A 22,632-nucleotide genomic window follows, 5' to 3' on the forward strand; every position below is an offset into this window, starting at 1 on the left:
TATTTCCAAGCGTATTGCTAGGCGCTATCCGTTTGAGGAATCCATCATTAAGAAATGGACGGTACCACCAGTCGTGGATCCGCCTATTTCCAGGCTGAATAAAGCCACGGTTATTCCAGTGGAGGACACTTCGTCCTTTAAGGATCCGGTGGATCGAAAGATAGAAGCGGAGTCCCGCACTATCTTTTCTCTGATAGGGTCAGCATTTAGACCAGTAATTGTTATTGGTCTAGTTTCCCAGACACTTACAGAATGGGCGAAAATGGTACGCCAAGATCTTAGGGGAAAAGATATTCCCCAGGAGACATCTGATTTGATAGAACAGATCATACAAGGGCTACGGTTTATCTGTGACGCAGCCTTGGACACTACTCCCTTGTTAGGGCATGCATCTAAGTTAGCAGTGATCCTCAGACGTGTGCTGTGGTTAAAATGCTGGTCAGCTGACCTAGGTTCCAAAAAGACTTTGACCAATCTCCCTTTCCAGGGGAATCGTCTATTTGGAGCCAACCTAGATGAAATCATTAAGGATGCCACCGGGGGCAAGAGTACTTTTTTGCCACAGGCTGCAAAAGCTAAGGAACCTCGCAACAAGCGAGGACCTTTCTTTACCGCCCATAAAGGGCGCCCGGCTGGTACTTCCGGGAAAGGCAAGACTCCTCCAGGAGGGTTCAAGAAGGGCTGGTCGGACAAGCAGAGGACCAACCCAGCCAAACCCGAAGTAAAGGAGTACACAGCCTGAAGGTGCGCCCCCACCCGATTTCAGGGTGGGGGGACGTTTTCACCGGTATTCAGGACATTAGATCGAGCATCAACCACTACTACCGGTGCGATTCTTCCCTTCCAACATTTAAGTACAGGAAGCGGTAGTTACCGTTCCCTGTATAGATCTTTTCCTTTACCTTTTCCTAAGATTAGTCCTGATACCTCACAGGAATCGGATCTGATTGACCAGATAGGCCAAGTAGCCTCTAGTCGGGTGACTTCGGTCCCTGAGGTTCAACCAGAAAAGATCACCTTTCCTGATAACTATCAGGTATCTGATAAATGTGTGGGAACAGAAAACGACCAGACTTTCTCGGATGGTCGGGGCCAGATAGCTCTAGGGACGCCTGGTTCAGATCCAATCAGCGCCAGTGGTCCTAGAAATTCTAGGCTGGCCTCTTCAAGCCGGCCTGGCCGACTTGGACATGTTAGTCGCAGACGTTCCGTGGGAACTTCGTCTCAGGGAGTGTCTGTAGTCTCAAGGACCTATTTACCTTCGTGCTTTACAGTCGCTGGTTTTAATGGCCTGGCCATTGAGACCCAAGTACTGAAGGACAGAGGTTTGTCTACTTCAGTCATTCCTACCCTTATTAAAGCAAGGAAAGCGACTTCCAGCAAAGTCTATTATCACACATGGAAGACTTATATTGCGTGGTGCGAATCTTTAGGATTTCCTCCACGTACCTATTCGGTGTCTCGAATATTGGCCTTTTTGCAACAAGGGGTTGAGCAGAAGCTAGCCTTGAGCACCATCAAGGGTCAAGTTTCAGCATTAGCAATCTTCTTTCAGAAACCTTTAGCTACCAAATCCTTGGTGCGGAATTTCATCCAGGGGGTGCGGCACCTGGCTCCTCCAGTCCGCGCGCCCTTACCGCCCTGGGATCTTAATTTGGTTTTGTCGGTTCTACAGAAACCTCCCTTTGAAAACATCAGGGAGATTCCCTTGCTTACTTTATCCCAGAAGGTGGTCTTCTTGGTGGCTATTACTTCTGCTCGCAGGGTGTCAGAACTGGCTGCATTATCATGCCAGTCCCCATACCTAGTGATTCATAGGGATAAGGTAGTACTTCATCCTAAGCCATCTTTTCTTCCTAAGGTGGTTTCAGATTTTCATCTGAATGAAGATATTGTACTACCTTCCTTGTGTCCTCAGCCCAAGCATCATCGGGAACATGCGTTGCATTCCTTGGATGTGGTTCGGGCAATCAGGGTATACCTGAAAGCTACGGAATCATTCCGTAAGACGGATTCACTTTTTGTGATCACGGATGGCCCCAGAAAGGGTTTGCCTGCATCTGCCGCGACCATTGCCAAATGGATTAGACAAACGGTGGTACAGGCTTATTCTATTAAGGGTCAGAGTCCTCCGTTCCCTGTTAGGGCGCACTCCACTCGAGCGCTCAGTACTTCCTGGGCCTTTCGCCATCAGGCGTCAGTGGTCCAGGTATGTAAGGCGGCCACTTGGTCGTCGGTACATACCTTTACTAAATTCTATAAAATTGATGTGACGGCATCGGCGGATGCCTCATTTGGCCGCAAGGTTTTGCAGGCCGCAATTTGAGGAGACCGGTGGTCTACCTCGAGGGTTTTTTTTTCTGTTTGAAAATTTTTTTTGTTGAGTCTCATCATTAAGGATGAGCATTGTAAACTTCTAGTTGGCACCGGTTGGGCCTTCTAGATTGGGATTTGATTTCCATTTTCCCACCCCTCAGTTGTGATACTGCTCTGGGACGTCCCGAAGGTGGTGTATCACCGAGGACTACGTCTGTCGATGAGCGCTAGAGAAAAATGGATTTTTGTAAAATCTTACCGTAAAATCCTTTTCTCTTAGCTCATCGACAGACGTAGTCCCCGCCCCTCTGTTTTGGAGTTGGGTTGGGTTAAATTCTCTAAGCACTGCTTTTTCACATAACTGATTTGCTGAGGCAGAGAGAGAGAGGATATACCCTCTGGGACTGCCCCTAGGGTGTGGCCAGAGCTTTTTAATTTCCTGTCTAGTCCTGCTCCTGCGGAGGTAACATAACCCGAAGGTGGTGTATCACCGAGGACTACGTCTGTCGATGAGCTAAGAGAAAAGGATTTTACGGTAAGATTTTACAAAAATCCATTTTTTACGGTAAATCAGAAATCCAGTTACTGACGGTCCCTGGGTTACGAACACGATAGGGTCTGTAGGTTTGTTCTTAAGTTGAATTTGTTTGTAAGTCGGAACAGGTACATTATTTAAGTGTAGCTCCAGCAAAAATATGTACGTTTTAGCATAGGGAAGGGTTAACATCCTTGTAACATTTGTTTTGCTGTGCCCCTGTTCAGAAGATTTCACCTCACTTTCTGTCCCTGTGACAATTTGATTTTGAAAAATTTGGGTTGTTGTGGAAACAAGGATTGCTTCAGTGGAGACAACTTTTTTCCATATTAACTCTTGCAGGAGTGAATTTCCTTTCCTAGGGGTAGATTTCTTCTCACTTCCTGTTGTCTCCCTCCGTTTGTAAGTAGGATGTTTGTAACCCGGGGACAGCCTGTATTGTCATTGGACTGGGACTTTTTAGGTATCACAATTTTGTACATAACACAGTTTGAAAAAAAAAAAAACAACAACAACAATCTTTATTACACAACAATATAAAACTAATTCAAAACCATTAAAAAGTGATCAAGCAAGCATTGGGGTGCAAAACCCCTGCCCTGAGACAACTAAACTCCATCCCTTAATTTAACATTCCAATGCCAGTATTGTCTGCTAAAGGTCTTGTATAATGGGGAGTGGAACCAAGCTGAGGCAGGCCGTGATTCCAAAGCAGAGTAGAAGCAAATTTCCGTGTAGACATTGAGTCAGGGCAAGAAAGGTCCTAGTGCTTTTTTGTACCTGTTCTTCTGTTTTAACTAGCATGTCTTGCAACAAATGAAAAAATGCTGTAAATTTAGAATATACAAAAAAAAAAAAAAACTCATGTGCACACCTATATAAAATAATATAAAAACTAATAAAGTGCTGCTGCTAAAATCCAAGAGAACACCACTCACTCCCAAATGTCTGAAATTTACAATAAATGATTCAGCTCTGCACCTGTATGCAAATATATGGATTAACTTAACAAAATCTTCAAAAAAAAAAAAAAGTCCATGTGAATGTGCTCTTCCACAAATTAAATCCTTTTGAATGCGTGTGGATTCTAAAAAAACAATCTTCACATCCCATGTAACCACCATCAATGGTCGCTTAGCTCATCTTTTGACCTCTAGATAATAGGTCTAAAAATGCTTGTCCCTTTAAGGGCAATATTTGAGTTGTGCTTTCCTCTAACTTCCTTATATGCCGTATTCACCTGACGACACTCATCCTTATCATGCTGGGAAGCTCAGAAAAAATACATGGACCATCATAGCGCTTTCCATAAAACCAACTATATTTTAAACACGTATGCAGTAAAACTCACATTTCTCTTACGTCCTCCGACAGTCGCCGCCCATTCACACAGTCTTCACTAATGGAGTATTGACTTCATCTCCACAGGAGTTTCTAGGCATAAGACTTGTAAAAGAACAATAAATCTACATAGTCACACCCATGGGGGCTGTCCTTCTAGTCCAATACCCCCCTGCAATAGCCATCCCAATTCAGTTTGTCTTCTGCCTAGCTTCAGGAGTGGATATGCTTCCCTGTGCTGAGGCTACAGTCTCAGCCTTTCTTCTTTTTCTTTTATGATTTATTTTCAAAAGCTGTAATTTTTTCTTTACATTGCTAGCTGTTTATTCTATCAGCATTAGTGGATCTTCGGATGAAGACAGCGTCTGCGGAGCTGGGAATCGGACTACCCATCCTGGTTCTCCAGGACAGAAGGTCAGATGGAATCCCTGCCTGCCATCGAGCGTTTCGCAGGCTATGTGTTCGCCCTAGCCTCAACCCATCCCTGTCCATCAAGAATGCAGCCATGTGAGGTGGCTACCTCACTGGACACAGCATAGGTTCGTCCGTGCACTTCTAGTGTCCTGCGTTTTGGCTGGCGGCACTCCCCTGTCATCTGAGGGTGGGCGGTTTCCCGCTTGATATCAGGCACCCCACGCCATCGGGTACAAGTAAGTACATTCTGTGTGGGGCCTCTGTCTGGGGTCAGCAGTCCATGTGTGTCTGTGGTGTCCCCTGTGTCTGTGCGTTTTTGGGCTCCCTGGTCCCGGTCACTGCGGGGTTTTTATTCTCTCACAGCAGCGCTGTGTGGGGTTTTGGGGGTCCATCTCCTAATGTCACTTTAGGGTGCTTGGGAATGCAGACAAATGTGGCGACCGCTGCGGGGTTAAAAACCGCCGGTCCGCCATTTTAAGTGTGGGCAGCATGTCTGGCTTCACTGTGGGCGCTCATACAGCATGCTATGTAGTGTATTTTCGCGCCTTGCGGCGCCATCTTGTGTGTGGCAAACGATCGTTCCGAGCACATGTTCGGCGGCCATCTTGCCGAAGCCTCCCATTAGTTTCCATAGGCATCCATTTTCCCTTGGCCTGCAGCCTAGTTCAGCCTCCAGCGGTGACATCACTTCCTCCTTTCTCACAGGAGCGACCGAAGAAGCTGGTAACACTTTGTGGGGTTCTGTCCTGCTGTTCTTTTTTCCTGTCCTGCCTTGTGCAATCTTCCTGGTCAGTTTTGTCACTGCGGGGGGTCTGTGTGTCACAGTCTTATAGCGGTGTGCTGTGGGGGTCCGCAGCGCACTTAAAGGGCCAGTTTAAAAAAAAAAAAAAAAAACTTTTCTTTTCTATTATTGAATCCCAGGACAGTAAATTCCCGATCAGCCTTGGTGGGGGATTCAGGTTCCTCTGAATCCTCCGCCTTCACTAATTTGGCTGCTGTTGTGGCAACTTTGGTGTCAAAAATGGATGTGCTGATGTCTGAACGTGCTGCTAGGAAAAGGCCTAGACTTTCCTTTTCTTCTGATTCTGAATGTGACATGGTTGCTGTAGGTAGCGTGGCCCTTTCAGGGTCTCGCTCTTCTCAGGACCCGCAAGAGTCTGAGGTGGAGGCGGAGGTTGCAAGGGTGGATGATTACCCCCCTGGGTCACCAGAGGAACGCGCAGCTATGGATGAGTTGATCCTAGCAGTGAAGGAAACACTACATTTGGAGGATGAGCCCACTCCTCCGGGCTTTGTGTCCTCTTTTGGTACACACAGGACCCGCAAGACAGAGCAGGTTTTCCCTTGCCCCGCAGAGTTTCACCATAAGGTGAATAAGCTATGGCGTAATTTAAAACACACCTTCGTGGTGCCTAAGAAGTTTCAACTTCTCTACCCTTTTGCGGCTACTACGGCTGCGCACTGGTGTGTGCCGCCTCAAGTGGATCACACGGTGGCCAGATTGAACAAAGCTACCCTGCTCCCCACTTAGGACTCCCCGGTGTTTAGGGATCCTACTGATAGGAGACTGGAGTCTCTTGCCCGTCATTCCTACATGGTGGTGGGTTCCATGCTCAAGCCTATTTTTGCCTCTGTGATGGTGGCTCAGGCTGTGGCGGATTGTACCAAGGTGCTCAAATGCACCCTCGTGGCCGACTCAGCCCTTCCCACTACAGCGGAGATGGTGGAGCAGATTCATCGTGGGGTCATGTATTTGTGCGATGTGGCTCTGCATGAGGCCCCCTTGGCGATACGCCTGTCCAGTGTTGCTGTGGTTACCCGTCGCTTAATCTGGTTAAAATGCTGGTCGGCTGACAAAAAATCAAGGAAGACGGTGGCTGACATCCCCTATGGGTGCCTTCAAGGCGCAGAACAAGGGTAAACCCCTCAAGGGCCAAGGTAGTCAGAAAAAGCCCTGGTTTTGCAAACAAAATTCTGGCCAGGCCGGTGCGGCGGCTCAGTCCGCCTCTGCCTGAAGGGGTGCCCTCACCCGTTACAGGGGTGGAGGGACGTTTGCGCGGTTTCCTCCAACCTTGGCTGCTCCGAATCAGACAGGTGGGTTCAGGAAATCATTTGGTCAGGGTACAAGCTCAAATTTCTTTCACGGCCGGCGAACAGATTCTTTCCCTCAAATCTTCATTTGACCCCAGGGCGGTTACAGGACCTACATCAGGCGGTGCAGGATCTTCTCACTCAGGGGGTGATTGTCCCGGTGCCTCATAGGGACAGGTTTCGGGGTTTCTATTAGAATCTGTTCACTGTGCCCAGAAAGGAGGGCAAAGTGTGTCCGATTCTGGACTTAAAAGCGCTGAACCGCTTCGTGCGCGTTCGAAAGTTCCGCATGGAATCACTCCGCTCGGTGGTGGCCTCCCTGAATCCGGGAGAGTTCCTGGCCTCCATAGACCTGAAGGATGCGTATCTGCACATCCCCATTTTCGAGGGTCATCAGAGGTACCTCCGATTCGCGGAGGATCATTACCAGTTTGTGGCGTTACCTTTCGGTCTCGTTTCGGCTCCCAAGGGTCTTTACCAAAGTGTTGTCGCCTGTTCTGGACCTGTTGCGGGCACAGGGCATTGCGGGCTTGGGATATCTGGACGATCTCCTGTTAAGATCGAGTGCCAGTCAGAGCCTGCTGCACGATCTGTCCACTACGGTCCAGACGCTTCAGGAGTTCGGTTGGACGATCAACATTCATAAGTCGACCTTGTCGCCTTCGGTTCGTCTCCAGTATCTGGGAATGGTTCTGGACGCTGCTCAAGCAAAGGTGTTCTTGCCGGAGGACAAGCTCCAGACCCTACAGAACGAGGTCAGGTCCCTCAGGGACAACAAATCCTCATCACTCAGGACCTGTATGCGGTCCCTGGGGTTGATGGTGTCGACCTTCGAGGCGATACCATATGCACAATTTCACACGCGCTCTCTTCAAGCGGAGATCCTGGCCAGGTGGGACCGGCTTCCTCAGTCCTTGGACCTGAGAGCGTCTCTGAGTCGCCAAACCAGAATGGATCTCTTGTGGTGGCTCCAGTCCCCGGCAGTGTCGGAAAGGAAAATCCTTCCGGCCAATTCTGTGGACGGTAATGACCACGGATGCCAGCCTGTCGGGCTGGGGTGGCGTCCTGGGCAACCTGTCTGCCCAGGGCACTTGGTCGGAGGAGGAATCCTCCCGCCCGATAAACATTTTGGAATTGAGAGCGATCAGGCTATGCCTGATCCATTGGTCGGATCGTCTTCAGATCGTCTTTAGGGCCGTCCTGTACGGGTGCAGACGGACAATGCCACTGCGGTGGCTTACATCAATCACCAAGGGGGCACCAGGAGTGCCCGGGCAGCCCAGGAAGTGACCTGTATTCTGTCTTGGGCCGGGACTCATTTCCCAGCAATATCGGCAGTTCATATTCCGGGTGTGGAGAATTGGCAGGCCGATTATCTGAGCCGCCAGACCCTGGACCAGGGGGAATGGTCCCTGCACCCGGAGGTGTTTCAAATGCTGTGTGCGAAGTGGGGATCCCCGGATGTGGATCTGTTCGCGTCTCGGCTAAACCACAAGGTGGAAAGGTTCGTAGCAAGAACGCGCAATCCTCTGGCAGACGCCTCGGATGCGCTGGTGGTGCTTTGGTGTCAGTATCGACTGATCTTTGCCTTTCCTCCGATTCAATTGTTGTCCAGGTTCCTTTGCAGGTTGGCCTCAGAACAATCGCTGGTGATTCTGGTGGCGCCTGACTGGCCTCGCCGGTCCTGGTACGCGGACATCATTCACCTGCCCGTGGAGCCTCCGTGGCGGCTGCCAATGTGAGAAGATCTACTGTCTCAGGGACTGATCTAACATCCTGCTTTACAGTCGCTGGCTTTGACGGCCTGGCTGTTTGAAAGCCAGGTCCTGAGAGACAGGGGTCTCTCCTCAGAGGTCATTCCTACTTTGATCAAGGCTAGAAAAGCCTCTTCTGGTAAGATTTATTACCGTACATGGAAAGCTTATTTTGCCTGGTGTGAGTCCAGGGGTTTCTCTCCTCGTTCCTACTCGGTGTCGAGGCTGTTGGCTTTCCTCCAGACTGGTGTGGACCAGCACCTTGCGTTGGCCACAATTAAAGGCCAGGTATCTGCCCTGGCTGTTCTTTTCCAGCGCCCTGTGGCGTCTCATTCTCTGATTCGCGCCACCTGGACCATCAGATCCGGCTGAGCCGGGAAACGAAGGCGTCCCTGATATGCTGGCTTCGTTCTCCGACGCTTAGGCTGGGCAACTCCTTCCTCCCCTTGTATTGGACAGTGGTCACTATGGATGCCAGCCTGTCCAGCTGGGGAGGCTTCCTCTGCAAAAATTCTGCTCAGCGGATCTGGACACTGGAGGAGTCCAGACTTCCGATCAATGTCTTGGAACTCTGAGCGATCAGACTGTGCCTGGACCATTGGATGATCATCTTCAGGGATATCCAGTGGGCATTTAATCGGACAATGCCACGGCCATGGCTTATGTCAAACACCAAGGGGGCTCAAAAAGTGTCCTGGCGGCTCGGAAGGTAGACAGGCAGGCAGATTACCTAATTCGGCAGGGGTTGGACCAAGGGGAGTGGTGCCGTCATCCGGAGGTGTTTCATCAGTAGTGTCTCTGATGGGGCATCCCCAAGGTGGCGTCTTTGCTCAACAGAAAGGTGCAGAAGTTTGTGGCTGAGTCATGGGATCCTCTGGCAGACCCCACAGAAGCGTCGGTGACCCCGTGGGGTCAGTATCGTCTGATTTACTCTTTCCATCCTCTCAAGCTTCTGCCAAGACTTCTTTGTAGGATCGAGGCAGAAGGGATTCCGGTCATCTTAGTGGCTCCGGACTTACCTTGCCGCACTTGGTACACAGATCTGATGCGTCTGGTCGCCAATGTTCCTTGGAAGCTTCCTCTCAGGGATGATCTGTTGTCCCAAGGACTAATCTTCCATTCTGCTTTACAGTCACTGGCTTTGACAGCTTGACTGTTGAATGATAGAGGTTTATCTGAGTAAGGGATTCCAACGCTGTTAAAAGCTAGGAAATCTACTTCTAGGAAGATCTACCACCATACATTGAAGACGTACATTGCATAGTGTGAGTCTCTTGGGGTTCATCCTTGCTCCTTCTCGGTGGCTCAGATTTTGACCTTCCTTCAATGGGGGGTTGAACAGAAATTGGCCCTGAGTACCATCAACGACCAGGTGTTGGCTTGGCGGTCTTCTTCCAACTACCCTTGGCCACACACTCCCTGCTGCGTACCTTTCTTCAGGGTGTCTGACATTTGGTTCCTCCAGTGCGGTCCCCGTTGCCGCCTTGGGACCTCAATTTGGTGCTTTCAAACCTCCAGAAGCCTCCTTTTGAGAAACTTCAGGAGATACCCTTGCTTACGCTGTCTCCGAAGGTGGCATTTTTGGTGGCTATCACCTCTGCGCGCAGGGTGTCGGAATTGGTGGCGTTATCCTGTCATTCACCCTACTTGGCGATTCACAGAGATAAGGTGGTTCTTCACCCCTGTCCGCCATTCCTCCCTAAGGTTGTCTCAGATTTTCATTTGAATGAAGACATTGTGTTGACTTCCCTGTGTCCCAGGCCAAAGGAAATTGCCCTGTAAGCCTTCCATGTGGTTGCCCGGGCAATTAGTGTGTACCTGGCAGCTATGGAGTCTTTTAGGAAGTCAGACTCACTATTTGTGCTCACGGATGGGCCTCGCAGAGAAAGTGAAAGGGTTGTTTGCTTCCTCTGCGACCATTTCCAGAGGAATCAGACAGATGGTATTCAGGCCTATTCCATCAAGGGTCAGGTTTCTCCTTTCTGTGTAAAGTCGCACTCTACTCAGGCGCTCAGTGCCTCCTGGGCCTTCCGTCACCATGCATCAGTCACGCAGGTTTGCAAGGCGTCCACCTGGTCGTCGTTGCAAACTTTCACAAAGTTCTTTAAGTTCAAAGTTCTATCTGCTTCTTTTGCCTGCAAGGTTTTGCAGGCTGCTGTTTAGAGGACTTGATCCTCTTTGAGGGTGTATTTCTTTTAGGTGGGCTCCAGTTGTTTTGGTTGAGCTCCTGTTGCCTGGTTGGCTACTGTTTAGCCTGGGAAATTTTTTTGCTGTTCCCACCCCTCATGTTTAACACTACTTTGGGACATCCCAATGGTTATGAAGATCAGGAGCGGTGTTCGTCAATGAACGAAAGAGAAACTGTGATTTTTAACTTACAGTAAAATTCAATTTCTCTGATGTTCATTGATGCACACAGCACCCACCCCTCTGTGGAGGTGTAATTCTTCTGACACTGCTTGTAACAAAACTGAGTACCTATAGCAGGGAGAGGGAGTATACCCATAGGAGTATACCCATAGGCATAGCCAGATTTTCTTTCTGCCTTGTGTCCTACTCCTGTAGGGGGCAGTATAACCCAATGGTTATGAAGATCAGGAGCTGTCTGTCAATGAACATCAGAGAAATGGATTTTACGGTAAGTCAAAAATCCAATTTTTTTTACTTTCTGCTATAAAACATTCCCAATAAAAAAATAAAAAATCAAATTTTTTCATCAATTTAGACCACTATGTGGTCTGCTACATGTTTTTGGTAAAACCCCCCCCCCCCCCCAATAAGTGTATATTGATTGGTTTGCACAAAAGTTATAGGGGATAGGTTTATGTCATCATTTATTTATTTTTTACTAGTAATGAGGCGATCTGCGATTTTTAGCGGGACTGCGACATTGTCACGGACAGATCGGACCCTTAACTGACCCTTTTTACACTTTTCGGAGGGACCAGTGACATTATTACAGTAATCCCTGCTAAAAATATGGACTGTTACTAATGACACTTGCAGGGAAGGGGTTAACACCAGGGGTGATGAAAGGGTTAAATGTGTGCCTATGGGATGTTTTCTAACTGTGTGGGGGGTTGTTATCACTGGATGAACACAGACCTGTGTCCCTAAATAGGAGAAACACAGGATCCCTGTGTTCATCACTGACAGAACAGCGATCTGCCGTGTTTACACTGACAGAACAGCGGTCTGCTGTGTTTATATCGTCAGACTGCCGTTCTGACTTCATGGGGAGCGATCGCAGGTGCCCGTCGGACATCGCGTCTGCCGAACCCCCTGCGGGGCTCCCCCTCTAGCCAATCGGCGTGTGTGTGCGCCCCCACTATCTGCTACACATGAAGCGACGTACAGGTTCGTCGTTTCGCGTAACAGAGACAACCCACCGCAGTAAAACTATGGCAGCTGGTCGGCAAGTGGTTAAAGGAACAAACTTTTTTTTTTGTAGACCTTTTATCTATGGGTCAAAAGATGAGATAAGCGCAGTTGGTGGTGGTGACACAGGGTGTGAAGATTGTTTTAAGAATCAGCATGCATTCAAAAGGATTTAATTTGTGGTGGAAGAACACATTCATGTGGACTTGTTTCTTATATGTACATTGTTTGTGCATGTGATATATACATCTACACACACATACACTCCCCTGCCACTTTATTAGGTACACCTTGCTCGTACTGGGTTGGACCCCCTTTTGCCTTCGGAACTGCTTTAATTCTTCGTAGTACATGGTCATGTCCAAAGGGATGGACCTAAGCAATGCACGCGACTAGTTTCTCCATACAAGAAGCCTCTGGAAGCTATCATTACTAACAAAGGATTTTGTACAAAGTATTAAATACATTTCAATTAGTGTGTTCAATACTTTTTCCCTCTGTCATTCCGTTTTATTACACATAACTTACTTTCTGAACTTATTTGTTTTGGTTTCTTTGTATGTATAGATTGGATGGGTTGTTAACAGCATGTGGTGGAAATTTCATGTCAATGCACCTTTTAGAAATCTATTCACCTAGAAAAATGGTGACGTGTTCAATACTTATTTTACCCGTTGTATATATTTATTGTATATGAAATGGTTTGATCACATATTGAATTTATACATTGGTTGAATGTGAAGTTTTTTATTGATCCATGTATTTACATACAGGTGCAGCCCTGAATCATTATTGATTTTACATTTCTGTTAATTAAGGATGCTTTCAAAACTAGAAGTGTTAATAGTTTAATTTTATCAATAAACAACATGGAAAGTAAATGAACAGAAGAGAAATCAATATTTGGTGTGACCACCCTTTGCCTTCAAAACAGCATAAATTCTTCTAGGTACACTTGCACACAGTTTTTGAAGGAACTCCGCAGGTAGGATGTTCCAAGCATCTTGGAGAACTAACCACAGACCGTCTGTCGATGTAGGCTGCCTTAAAATCCTTCTGTCTCTTCATTTAATCTCAGACAAACTCAATGATAAGATCCGGGCTCTGTGGGGGCCATACCATCACTTTCAGGACTGGTTGTTCTACTTTACACTAAAGATATATTTTAATGTTTAAGGTTTCTTCACCATAAGAGCTGTGAAAAATGTGGAATAGACTCCCTCAAGAGGTGGTTCTGGCTAGCTCACTAGATTGCTTTAAAAAAAGCCTGGATTCTTTCCTAGGTGTACATAATATAAATGGATACTAAAATTTTTTTTGGTAAAGTTGATTCAGGGAATATCTGATATCCTCTCTGGGATCAGGAAGAAATTTTTTTCCCCCTGCTGTAGCAAATTGGATCATGCTTTGCTGAGGTTTATTTTTCACCTTCCTCTGGATCAACAGCGGGTATAGGATTGTGTATATGGGATTGTATGGTTGGGTTTTCAATACTGTTTTTTTTTTTGGTTGAACTGGATGGACTTGTAACTATGTAATGATATTTGTTGCATGTTTGGTGTGGTTGTCCTGCTGCAGAATACATTTTAGGCCAGTCACATGCCTCCCTGATGGTATGCCATGATGGGTAAGTATCTGCCTGTATTTCTCAACATTGAGGACACCATTGGTCCTGACCAAATCTCCAATTCCATTTGCAGAAATGCAGATCCAAACTTGCATGGAAGCTCAACCATTTATTTGTTATTATTATACCGCTCTCCAGCTAAATATTTCCAATTTTGACTCCTCAGTCCAGAGGCACCTGCTGCCTCTTTTCTAGACCCCAGTTTCTATGTTTTCGTGCATAGGATATGGAAACCAAAGTGACTCAGCTATGCCAAAAACATAGGAACTGGGGTGCAATAGGGTGAAAAATGACAGCAGGTACTCTGGACTGATGAGTCAAAATTTGAAATATTTGGCTGTAGCAAAAGGCAGTTTGCTTGCAAATGGCTGAAGAGCGGTGCAGCAATGTTCCTTTCAAGTCTGGGGCTGCATTTCTGCAAATGGAGTTGGAGATTTGGTCAGGATCAATGGTGTCTTCAACACTGAGAAATTCAGGCAGATATTTATCCATCATGCCATACCATCAGGGAGGCATATGATTGGCTCCAAATTTATTCTGTGCAGGACAACAACCCCAGACATGCAGCCAATGCCATAAAGCACTATATTCCGTGTAAATAAGAACACGGAGTCCTGAAAGTGATGGTTTAGCCCCCAAAGAGCCCTTATTTGAGGCAGCCTACATTTACAGAAGGTTGCTTCTCCAAGATGTTTGAAACAATCTACCTGCCAAGTTCCTTCAAAAAGTGTGTGCAAGTGTACTTAGAGGAATTGATGCTGTTAAGAAGGCAAAGAGTGGTTAAATCAAATATTGATTTGCTGTGGATTTAGCTTTGGTTCATTTACTTTCCATTTTGTTTGATACAAATAAACACTTTATTTCTAAAAGCATTCCTAAGTTACATAATTTTTTCACACTTGCCAAAGACTTTTACACAGTATTGTATATTTAAATTTGTCGAAGATTTTCCCTAAAATCCTCCTACTGTGCAGATGTACAATATAGAACAAGCATTAAATTACCTTTTTGCACATGCTATGGTATGCAAAAAAAAAAACATTGTGAATACCTAGTATTGACCAGCACTCTGCCACTGAAAGATGTGAAAGTCTACTGGGGATTTCATCTAGCGAAGGATAATGACTGTATTCTTATTATTGTATTTTTTAATTACCAGAGATGACAATAACAAAGAAAACTACCCTCACAGAGCTACAGAACTGGAGGAAAATGCTGCTTCTTCCCGAGATCTCCAGCATCACATGGACAAGAAGATGTTTGATTGCTCAACCAGACATGGAATTGGCATCTTGCAATCGAAGCAGCAAAAGTCGGGTCTCCGAACAGATAATGGGAGGATCCATGAAGGCAGTCAGGTAAAAATATATTTTATGCACCTATAGTCCATGACAATGTGCATTAGAGAGGGATCTGCCCCCTGTTAATAATAACAAGAATTTAAACTGCTCAAATCTTTCTGTCATCCATCAATGGGTTACTGCGTATCACAGGATACAAATGCAGTCTTTTCGATCTTACTGGCTTGAAGACATTAAACCAAAGTTCAAATACTTAAAAAAATAGTGCAAGGAAGGGTATTTACAGTCAGTGCAAAGTGTCCTCGTGCTGCTGGCTGTGATTTTAGTGTTGTAACCAAAGCCCTCACATTCCCCCCGCCACCACAGCCATGATCCTCTGGTGCTGCGGGGTTAATACCTGCCGAGGGACCTGACCTAGGCACTCGGCTCGCCCTTTCCACCTCCCTCCTTCAATCATAGAAGCTATACTATAGCTTCCATGAATGAAAAGCGATCCATGGATGGAGCAGACCTTTCATTCATACACCCATCATCTATCCTTAGATCGATTTTCATTGATAGAAGATTCTGTGAAAGGGAGGAAGGGCAGAAAGGTGCAGGCATAGTCAGTACTCTTGACGAATGCCTATAAGAGGTCCCTCAATGCGTACTATTAACCCCCACAGCAACTGAAGATTACAGCTGCAGCTGTGGGGGGTGGCAGCTGGAGGAATTAGAGGACTTCATATTTCCCAAAACCACAGCCTGCAGCACAAGGGACACTTTGCAGTGGCTGTAATTACTGCCCTTTGTGATGATTTAAGATCATTTTGACTAAACTTAGACTCCAAAGTTCCTTAGCCAGTTTCCTTTGTCACCTACCTTTCAAAGGCCAGAAGGGGGGAACAAGTACTGTAATAGTTGTATGATACAATTTAGATTTAGGGAAGCTAGTCCTGGGGATGAATATTGCCTTCTTTATGTGAGAATATAAGAAAAACAAAATGTATAATAATGGTTAGACTAAATCTTGTTTGGCTTGTAAGTGTGGCAAGACTGTATAATACTTGGATAACTTTGAAAACTTACGAGCTGACATGCATACCTAATGTTCTTTATTTCAAATTCTGCTACTGAACTAGTATTTTGGGATGGATGATAAAATTCATCTCTTGAAAACTTTTCTGAAACTTGCTCTCATTTCATTAGTAAGGTTTGTGTTGCTTTTTCAAATTAAAAATCTCTCTCCTATTTGCAACAATTTTGTAGTTCACTTGACTGCAGTGACTGTAATTGCTGCCCTTTGTGATGATTTAAGATAATTTTGACTAAGGTGAAAGGGGAAACTGGCTAAGGAACTTTGAAGTCTACCTTTCAAATGCCAGAATATAGTTCAGGGGTCAACTCCAAATGTAGAATTTGCAGAATGTCTAGGCGCCAAAGTACATTTAACCACTTAAGCCCCGGAAGATTTTACCCCCTTCCTGACCAGGGGGTATTTTGCGATTCGGCACTGCGTGACTTTAACGGACAATTGCGCGGTCGTGTGACGCTGTACCTAAACGAATTTGGCATCCTTTTTTTCCCACAAACAGAGCTTTCTTTTGGCGGTATTTGATCACCTGTGCGATTTTTTGATCACGCGCTATAAACAAAAAAAGAGCGTAAATTTTGCAAAAATAGCAATATTTTTCCCTTTTTTTTTTATATGAAATTCCCCCCAAAAAAATGTAAAAATCAAAATTTTTTTAACATTTTCGGCCAATTTTTTTTATGCTACCTATGTTTGGTAAAAAAAATCGCAAAAAGCGTATTTTGATTGGTTTGCGCAAAAGTTATTGCGTTTACTAACTAAGGGAAAGATTTTTGTCATTTTTGTTGTTTTTTTTTTTTTTAACGTGTAATGGCGGCGATCTGCGATTTTTTTTTTTTTTTTTTTTTTTGCGGTACTGCGACATTGCGGCGGACAGATCGGACCCTTGACTGACATTTTTGACACTTTTGGGGTTACCAGTGACATTTCTACAGTAATCAGTGCTATACATATGCACTGTTACTGTAAAAATACACTGGTAGTGAAGGGGTTAACTTTATTTGAGAGGGAGGGGCTGTTTGTGTCCCTAGGGGCGTGATTCTAACTGTGATTGGCTGTGGCTTCAGCTGTATGCAGAGTGATCAACGGATCTACATAGTAGATCCATATGATCATCTCTCATACAGAGGGGAGAATGACAGGCAGCTTGTTTACACAAGCTGCCTGACTTTCTCCCTCTCCCCCGCCGATCGCAGAGTGGCCGGCGGACATCGGGTCCGCCGGTCACACGCGCGGGGGGCTCCGTGACCACGCGGGAGCGGGAGCGCGCCTCCGGCGGCGCGCACTCGCTCCCTAGACCCTCACAAGCTAGTGACGTAGCCCTATGTCACTTTGCCTGTGAGGGGCTGACCGCCGCCGTAGATAGTCGTGCGGCGGTCGGCAAGTGGTTAAAGTATAACTGAAAGCAAATTTCTCTTTCGTTCAATGAAGGACACAGCTTTATATCTTCATTGACCGATGGGTTATGCTGCTCTCCTTAGTAATAGGACACTAGGCGGAAAAGGGTTTTTCTGCCTAGTCAGAAGTAAGGACCTAGTTCTATGCTGCAATCTCCTGTCCTGGCATTTTTTCCTTTTTTAAACTGAACTTTTTTAGTTTTGTTGTTTTTTCTTCGACAATCAAGTCTGTTCCTGTGATAACTACAATCAACTGCCGGACTGGGTGAGGCACTGGTTATCCTAGATCCTTCTGGTCTTCTCAGTCTGGCCAGTGAGCACGTGCAGAACACAGCTTTGTGCTAGGTCGGCTGTGACATAGCCCCACAGGACTAGGGCTGTGAGTGGAAAACCTTGCAAAGACGCACACGACCTGGTCACAGCCTAAGTCGCAGCGTACTTCTGGCCCTCAGCACCCCCCGTCCCAAGATTAAGGTGATCTGTCCGAAATGGTGCCCGCCCAGTTCCAAAGGTGTGGTGAGTAGTGTCCACCCCTCTCACTTAGGAAAATTTGGGATGGACACGGGCCCCTCCCTGGGTCGCTAGGCCCCCCCCATAGGCCCTTCCTTCCCAGATACAACCCCCTCTCACTTGCAGGGTTTCCCCTGCACTAGCATGCCCCCCACTCCCGTTCTGGGATGAGTGAGAAATTTACTGCTTAAACTGTTGAATTGTTTCTCTCTGTGGTGGTGAGCTGTGGCTGGAGGGGGGAAGGGAGCATGCTGACAGCGGCTTCACTTGTCTTTTTGTGTGGTATTTGTCCTGGGGGGGGGGGGGTTCCCGTATAGGACCTCTTACTGCTGACAGTACCTCAGGGGTCCCTTTGGGCACCGGGAATCGTGCGCCTCACCGCTTGGCGCTGCCATTTTCCGGTGGCCCCATACAGGGGTTCGGGCGGCCATGTTTTTTGGGTTCCTATACTGTAGAGCGGCTGCCATTTTCTTGAAGCCAGAACTGAGCAGTGTGAGTTATATAGCAGAATGTGAAAAATATAGTTTTTATTTTCAGAATTGTCGCTCTTTTTTTGTTTATAGCGCAAAAAATAAAAATTGCAGAGGTGATCAAATACCACCAAAAGAAAGCTGTGTTTGTGGGAAAAAAAGGACATCAATTGTATTTAGGTACAGTGTCGCACGACCGTGCAACTGTCCAATAAAGTAAGGCAGTGCCATATTGCAAAAAATGGCCTGGTCATTAAGGGGGCAAATCCTTCCGGTCCAGAAGTGGTTAAAGACCCCATAGATAGGAAGTCTGAATCTCTGGTCCGCTATCTTTTTCCAGTCTTCCATCCAGTCTTGGACCTCAAGACCCTGAACTGCTTTTTGTGGATTCAGAAATTCGGAATGGAGTCCATTGGCATGGTAGTGGCTTCCCTTCATCAATGGGATTTTCTGGCCTCTATCAAAATCAAGAACGCTTACCTTCATATCCCAATATATGTTGGGCATCAGCGTTTTCTTTGCTTTACAGTAGGCGAGAAGCACTATAATTTAGTGGCCTTACCCTTTGGTCTCGCCTCAGCTTCGCCAGTGTTCACAAAAGTGTTGCTCCCGGTGTTAGCCTTACTCAGGCAGAGGGGGATCTCGATACTGGGGTATCTTGATGATCTCCTTCTGAGAGCAGAGTCTCCATGTTTCCTGAAGGAAAATCTGGACATCACGGTGCGAACTCTGCAAGAGTTCAGCTGGACTCTGAATTTCCAGAAATCAGCTCTGACTCCGTCCAACAAGGTGGACTACCTGGGTCTGACTCTGGACTCTGGATTCAGTCTCAGCCCTTGGTTTTTCTTCCAGTAACAAAGCTGCTGAAAATGCAGCAGGCGATTCGGCTCTTGTTATCCAACCGCCGCTCATCTCTCAAGACTTGCATGCAGATGCTGGGTCTGATAGTCTCCACCTTCAAGGCGGTTCCATTTGCTCAGTTCCATACCAGCAAAAAGAGATTCTAGAAAAATGGGACAAGAATCCATGGTCCTTGGACAATCTCTGATCCTGTTGAGCCAAGGTGCAAAGGGATCCCTAGTGTAACGGATCAACCAGCACCGCGACCGGGTACCTCCATTGACAGATGCTCCTAGTGCTTCCCGAGGGCTCAAAGCACTCCACCAGACACCATAACCACTTCAGACCCCACGAACCGCCGCAGCTTGGTTAGGGTCTTGCCGTTTCCTACCCACCCTGGACCTACGACAAGGCTCCAGGTTCCCGTTGGTGAACCTCTCTTTCCCCAGAGAGTGCAGCAGAATAAGCTCTTACACAAGCTCTTACAAGAGCTTAGTGATTATCTAAGGGAGTACAGAAGACCATAGCAATCCCTTGTAGCATATTCCCCCAATAAGAGACAGGACTCTAGATTGAGGGTAAAGTAACTCTAGAACAACTTTATTGAACAAGAAACAGACTTATATACAGTTTTCACCCACAAGGTTACCGCCCAGGTGGACCCTGTTGAAGACTGGACGTAACATTCACAATCCAATAGGAACAGAGTTTTACACTCTCATACAGTGTACACAATCCCTCCCCTTTGGCTGATTACAGTAGCATATACAGATGAAAGTGTATACAGGAACTAAACTAAACTAACTAGCCATCTGGACAGAACAATGTGAGGTCATTAACATTTAACAATGGAACAGACAGGTAAACTTTATCACAATACACATTCCCTCCCAATACACAAACAATAGGGAAGTCTGCGAATGACAGTCTTTGTGTCTCTCACAGCCAAGCATGGAATAAACTGTGTAAGGTGGTATTAAATCTTCATATTTCTATATGAAGATTTTGCTGACAAATATTGAAGCAATCCAAACCATTACTTATCTGTCTTTCACTCATAGTGACGGTTAGTACCGTCACATATCTTCCCCCCAAAGGTAGACTAACCAGGTACCAGACCCCCAACTGGTCTGTGCCTGAGTTAGTCGGGTAATAAGTCCCAAAGAGTCAATCCATCATGGCAGCTTCCTTGACAAAGTTCCACATAGTTTGTAAGTTTGTCTTGGCAAGGCGCATGGAGCTCTCATAGCCCATCAGTCTGTGAAAGTCTGGTTTGGGCAGGCCAGACTGGGCTTCTTGGGCACCCTGTGTCCCTAAGAGACATAAGAGGAGCCTAGTAGGCTGAGAGAGGAACTTTCCAACCTCTCTAAGGTAGGCTGTGTTCCACAGGCCCTCCCAATGTGTGCACCCACCCAGTACCCCAAACAAATTGTCGGGAAAACAGTGTTACTCACCCAGCCAACCTCTGCCTCTCTCGCAGAACATACCCGCTGCTGGAGATAAGTGTGGACTGGCCCTTCTCCTGGGAGTCCTTTCAGCCGCTGGAGAGAAGACAGGGTGGTGGGGCTTACTTCGTCAGGCTGTTGGGGATCTGGGCCAACTGTCCAGCATCCCTGGGGTGTACAAGTGAAGACTGTAGCTTTTGCGGTTGCTGGGCAGAGGTTGGTAGCACTCTGGCCTGTTGCCAGCTCTTCTGCTGGGTTGAAGTTGACGAATACTACCCCCAGGACCTGGTTGGGGGTCTGCTGTAGAAAGGAGGGATCGCTTAACTCCTCCTCCTGGTATTCCTGCAGGGTAGGTTGGGGATCTGGACCGGCTGTCCAGCATCCCTGTAGGTCTGGTGCAGAGACCGCGGTCCCATCTGCACCATTGTGGTCAGGGCTGTTGTCTCCCTTGTGGTTGGGGAGAGATGGATTGGTTGTCTCCTCTCCCTGGAAGGTACACTGCTGCTGGGAAGGAAGGATGACACCTTCGGCTTCCTGTAACTCTGTCTGCCGCTGGGGGGTAGAACCGCGACCGTCTCTATTCCCAGTAACTCCTTCTGTAGCTGGGGACCTGGGCCGGCTTCCCAGCCTCCCTGTAGGGCTGGTAGAGAGACCTCGGTCCCATCTCCACCTGCCATCGGTGGGTCTTCACAGTACCACCAGTCTGTACGGTCTCCCCAACTGAAGGGTTGTGGGTCTGGATCTGCCACCCAGGACTCCGGCTCTGTTTGCAGGGTAGATTGGGGTGGAATGGAGCAGAGCAGGTGATGGTAGTCCTGCTCCAGTTCCCACTCCATTCTGACCAGATGAATCAGGTCTGACCCTAGGTCATCCGCTTTGGGGAGACCCAGTAGGGCTTCCCTGGTGTCCTGGATTTCCCAGCGTCGAAACTCTGCTGGACATCCAAAGTCCCTCTCCTCAAAGGCCTCCCACAGCAAGCCCAGTCCACTATAGTCCTCACCTTCCGGCATATTGTTGTCAGCCATCCAGTGGTCGTTCTGGGTGGCGTACCACTTTAGTGCCTGGCAAGCTTCATTAAGCCACAACTCCTTCCAAATCAGGTCCCACAGCTCCGTCACCCACTCATCCAGGGGTTGCTCTCCTAGGAAAGGTAACCGCAGGGCAACGTATACCTGGAACCGCTGTTCATCGCTGGAAAGGTTCTCTCTCCGCCTCCACTGCACATTCTCTAAGGCCTCATACCACATTTCCTTTCGAGTGAAATCTCTCCAGTCCAGTATGGCTTCCTCTGATACAGGCCCATCCAGTTGGACCAAGTGTTGCTGCAACCTCCAGAGAAACTCCTCATATGGGGACGCTGCACGGGTGTTAGCTCGCTCCATAACGTTACAGGTGTCTCTGAGCTGCTTCTCCTCACACTAGGAGCCATCCCACCGCTTGCCACCAATGTAACGGATCAACCAGCACCATGACCGGGTACCTCCATTGACAGATGCTCCTAGTGCTTCCAGAGGGCTCCAAGCACTCCACCAGACACCGTAACCACTTCAGACCCCACGAACCGCCGCAGCTTGGTTAGGGTCTCGCCGTCTCCTACCCACCCTGGACCTACAATAAGGCTCCAGGTTCCCATTGGTGAACCTCTCTTTCCCCAGAGAGTGCAGCAGAACAAGCTCTTACACAAGCTCTTACAAGAGCTTAGTGATTATCTAAGGGAGTACAGAAGACCATAGCAATCCCTTGTAGCATATTCCCCCAATAAGAGACAGGAGTCTAGATTGAGGGTGAAGAAACTCTAGAACAACTTTATTGAACAAGAAACAGACTTATATACAGTTTTCACCCACAAGGTTACCGCCCAGGTGGACCTTGTTGAAGACTGGACGTAACATTCACAATCCAATAGGAACAGAGTTTTACACACTCATACAGTGTAAACAATCCCTCCCCTCTGGCTGATTACAGTAGCATATACAGATAGTGTATACAGCAACTAAACTAATTATCTAGCCATCTGGACAGAACAATGTGAGGTCATTAACCACTTACCGCAAAGTAATGTATATTTACGGTGGCAGATTTTGCGGTGTTATACCGGGATGATGCCTCTAGCCAAAGGCACCATCCCGGTACTGTGGTTT

At 47.2% G+C, this 22,632-nt stretch overlaps 1 protein-coding gene across 4 annotated transcripts in view; it reads left to right on the forward strand.

Annotated features, from left to right (window-relative positions):
- Positions 1-22,632, forward strand: part of FAM13C (family with sequence similarity 13 member C) — a 323,331-nt gene that overhangs the window by 82,955 nt on the left and 217,744 nt on the right. For all 4 annotated transcript variants that reach the window (XM_082267352.1, XM_082267355.1, XM_082267354.1 and 1 more), the window contains one exon: positions 14,616-14,814. In XM_082267352.1, coding sequence (XP_082123478.1) covers positions 14,616-14,814 — 199 coding nt within the window. The remainder of the gene's footprint in view (positions 1-14,615; positions 14,815-22,632) is intronic.

Source organism: Pelophylax lessonae (assembly GCF_965119305.1).
Source record: "Pelophylax lessonae genome assembly, chromosome: 9".
Taxonomy (NCBI): Eukaryota; Metazoa; Chordata; class Amphibia; order Anura; family Ranidae; genus Pelophylax; species Pelophylax lessonae.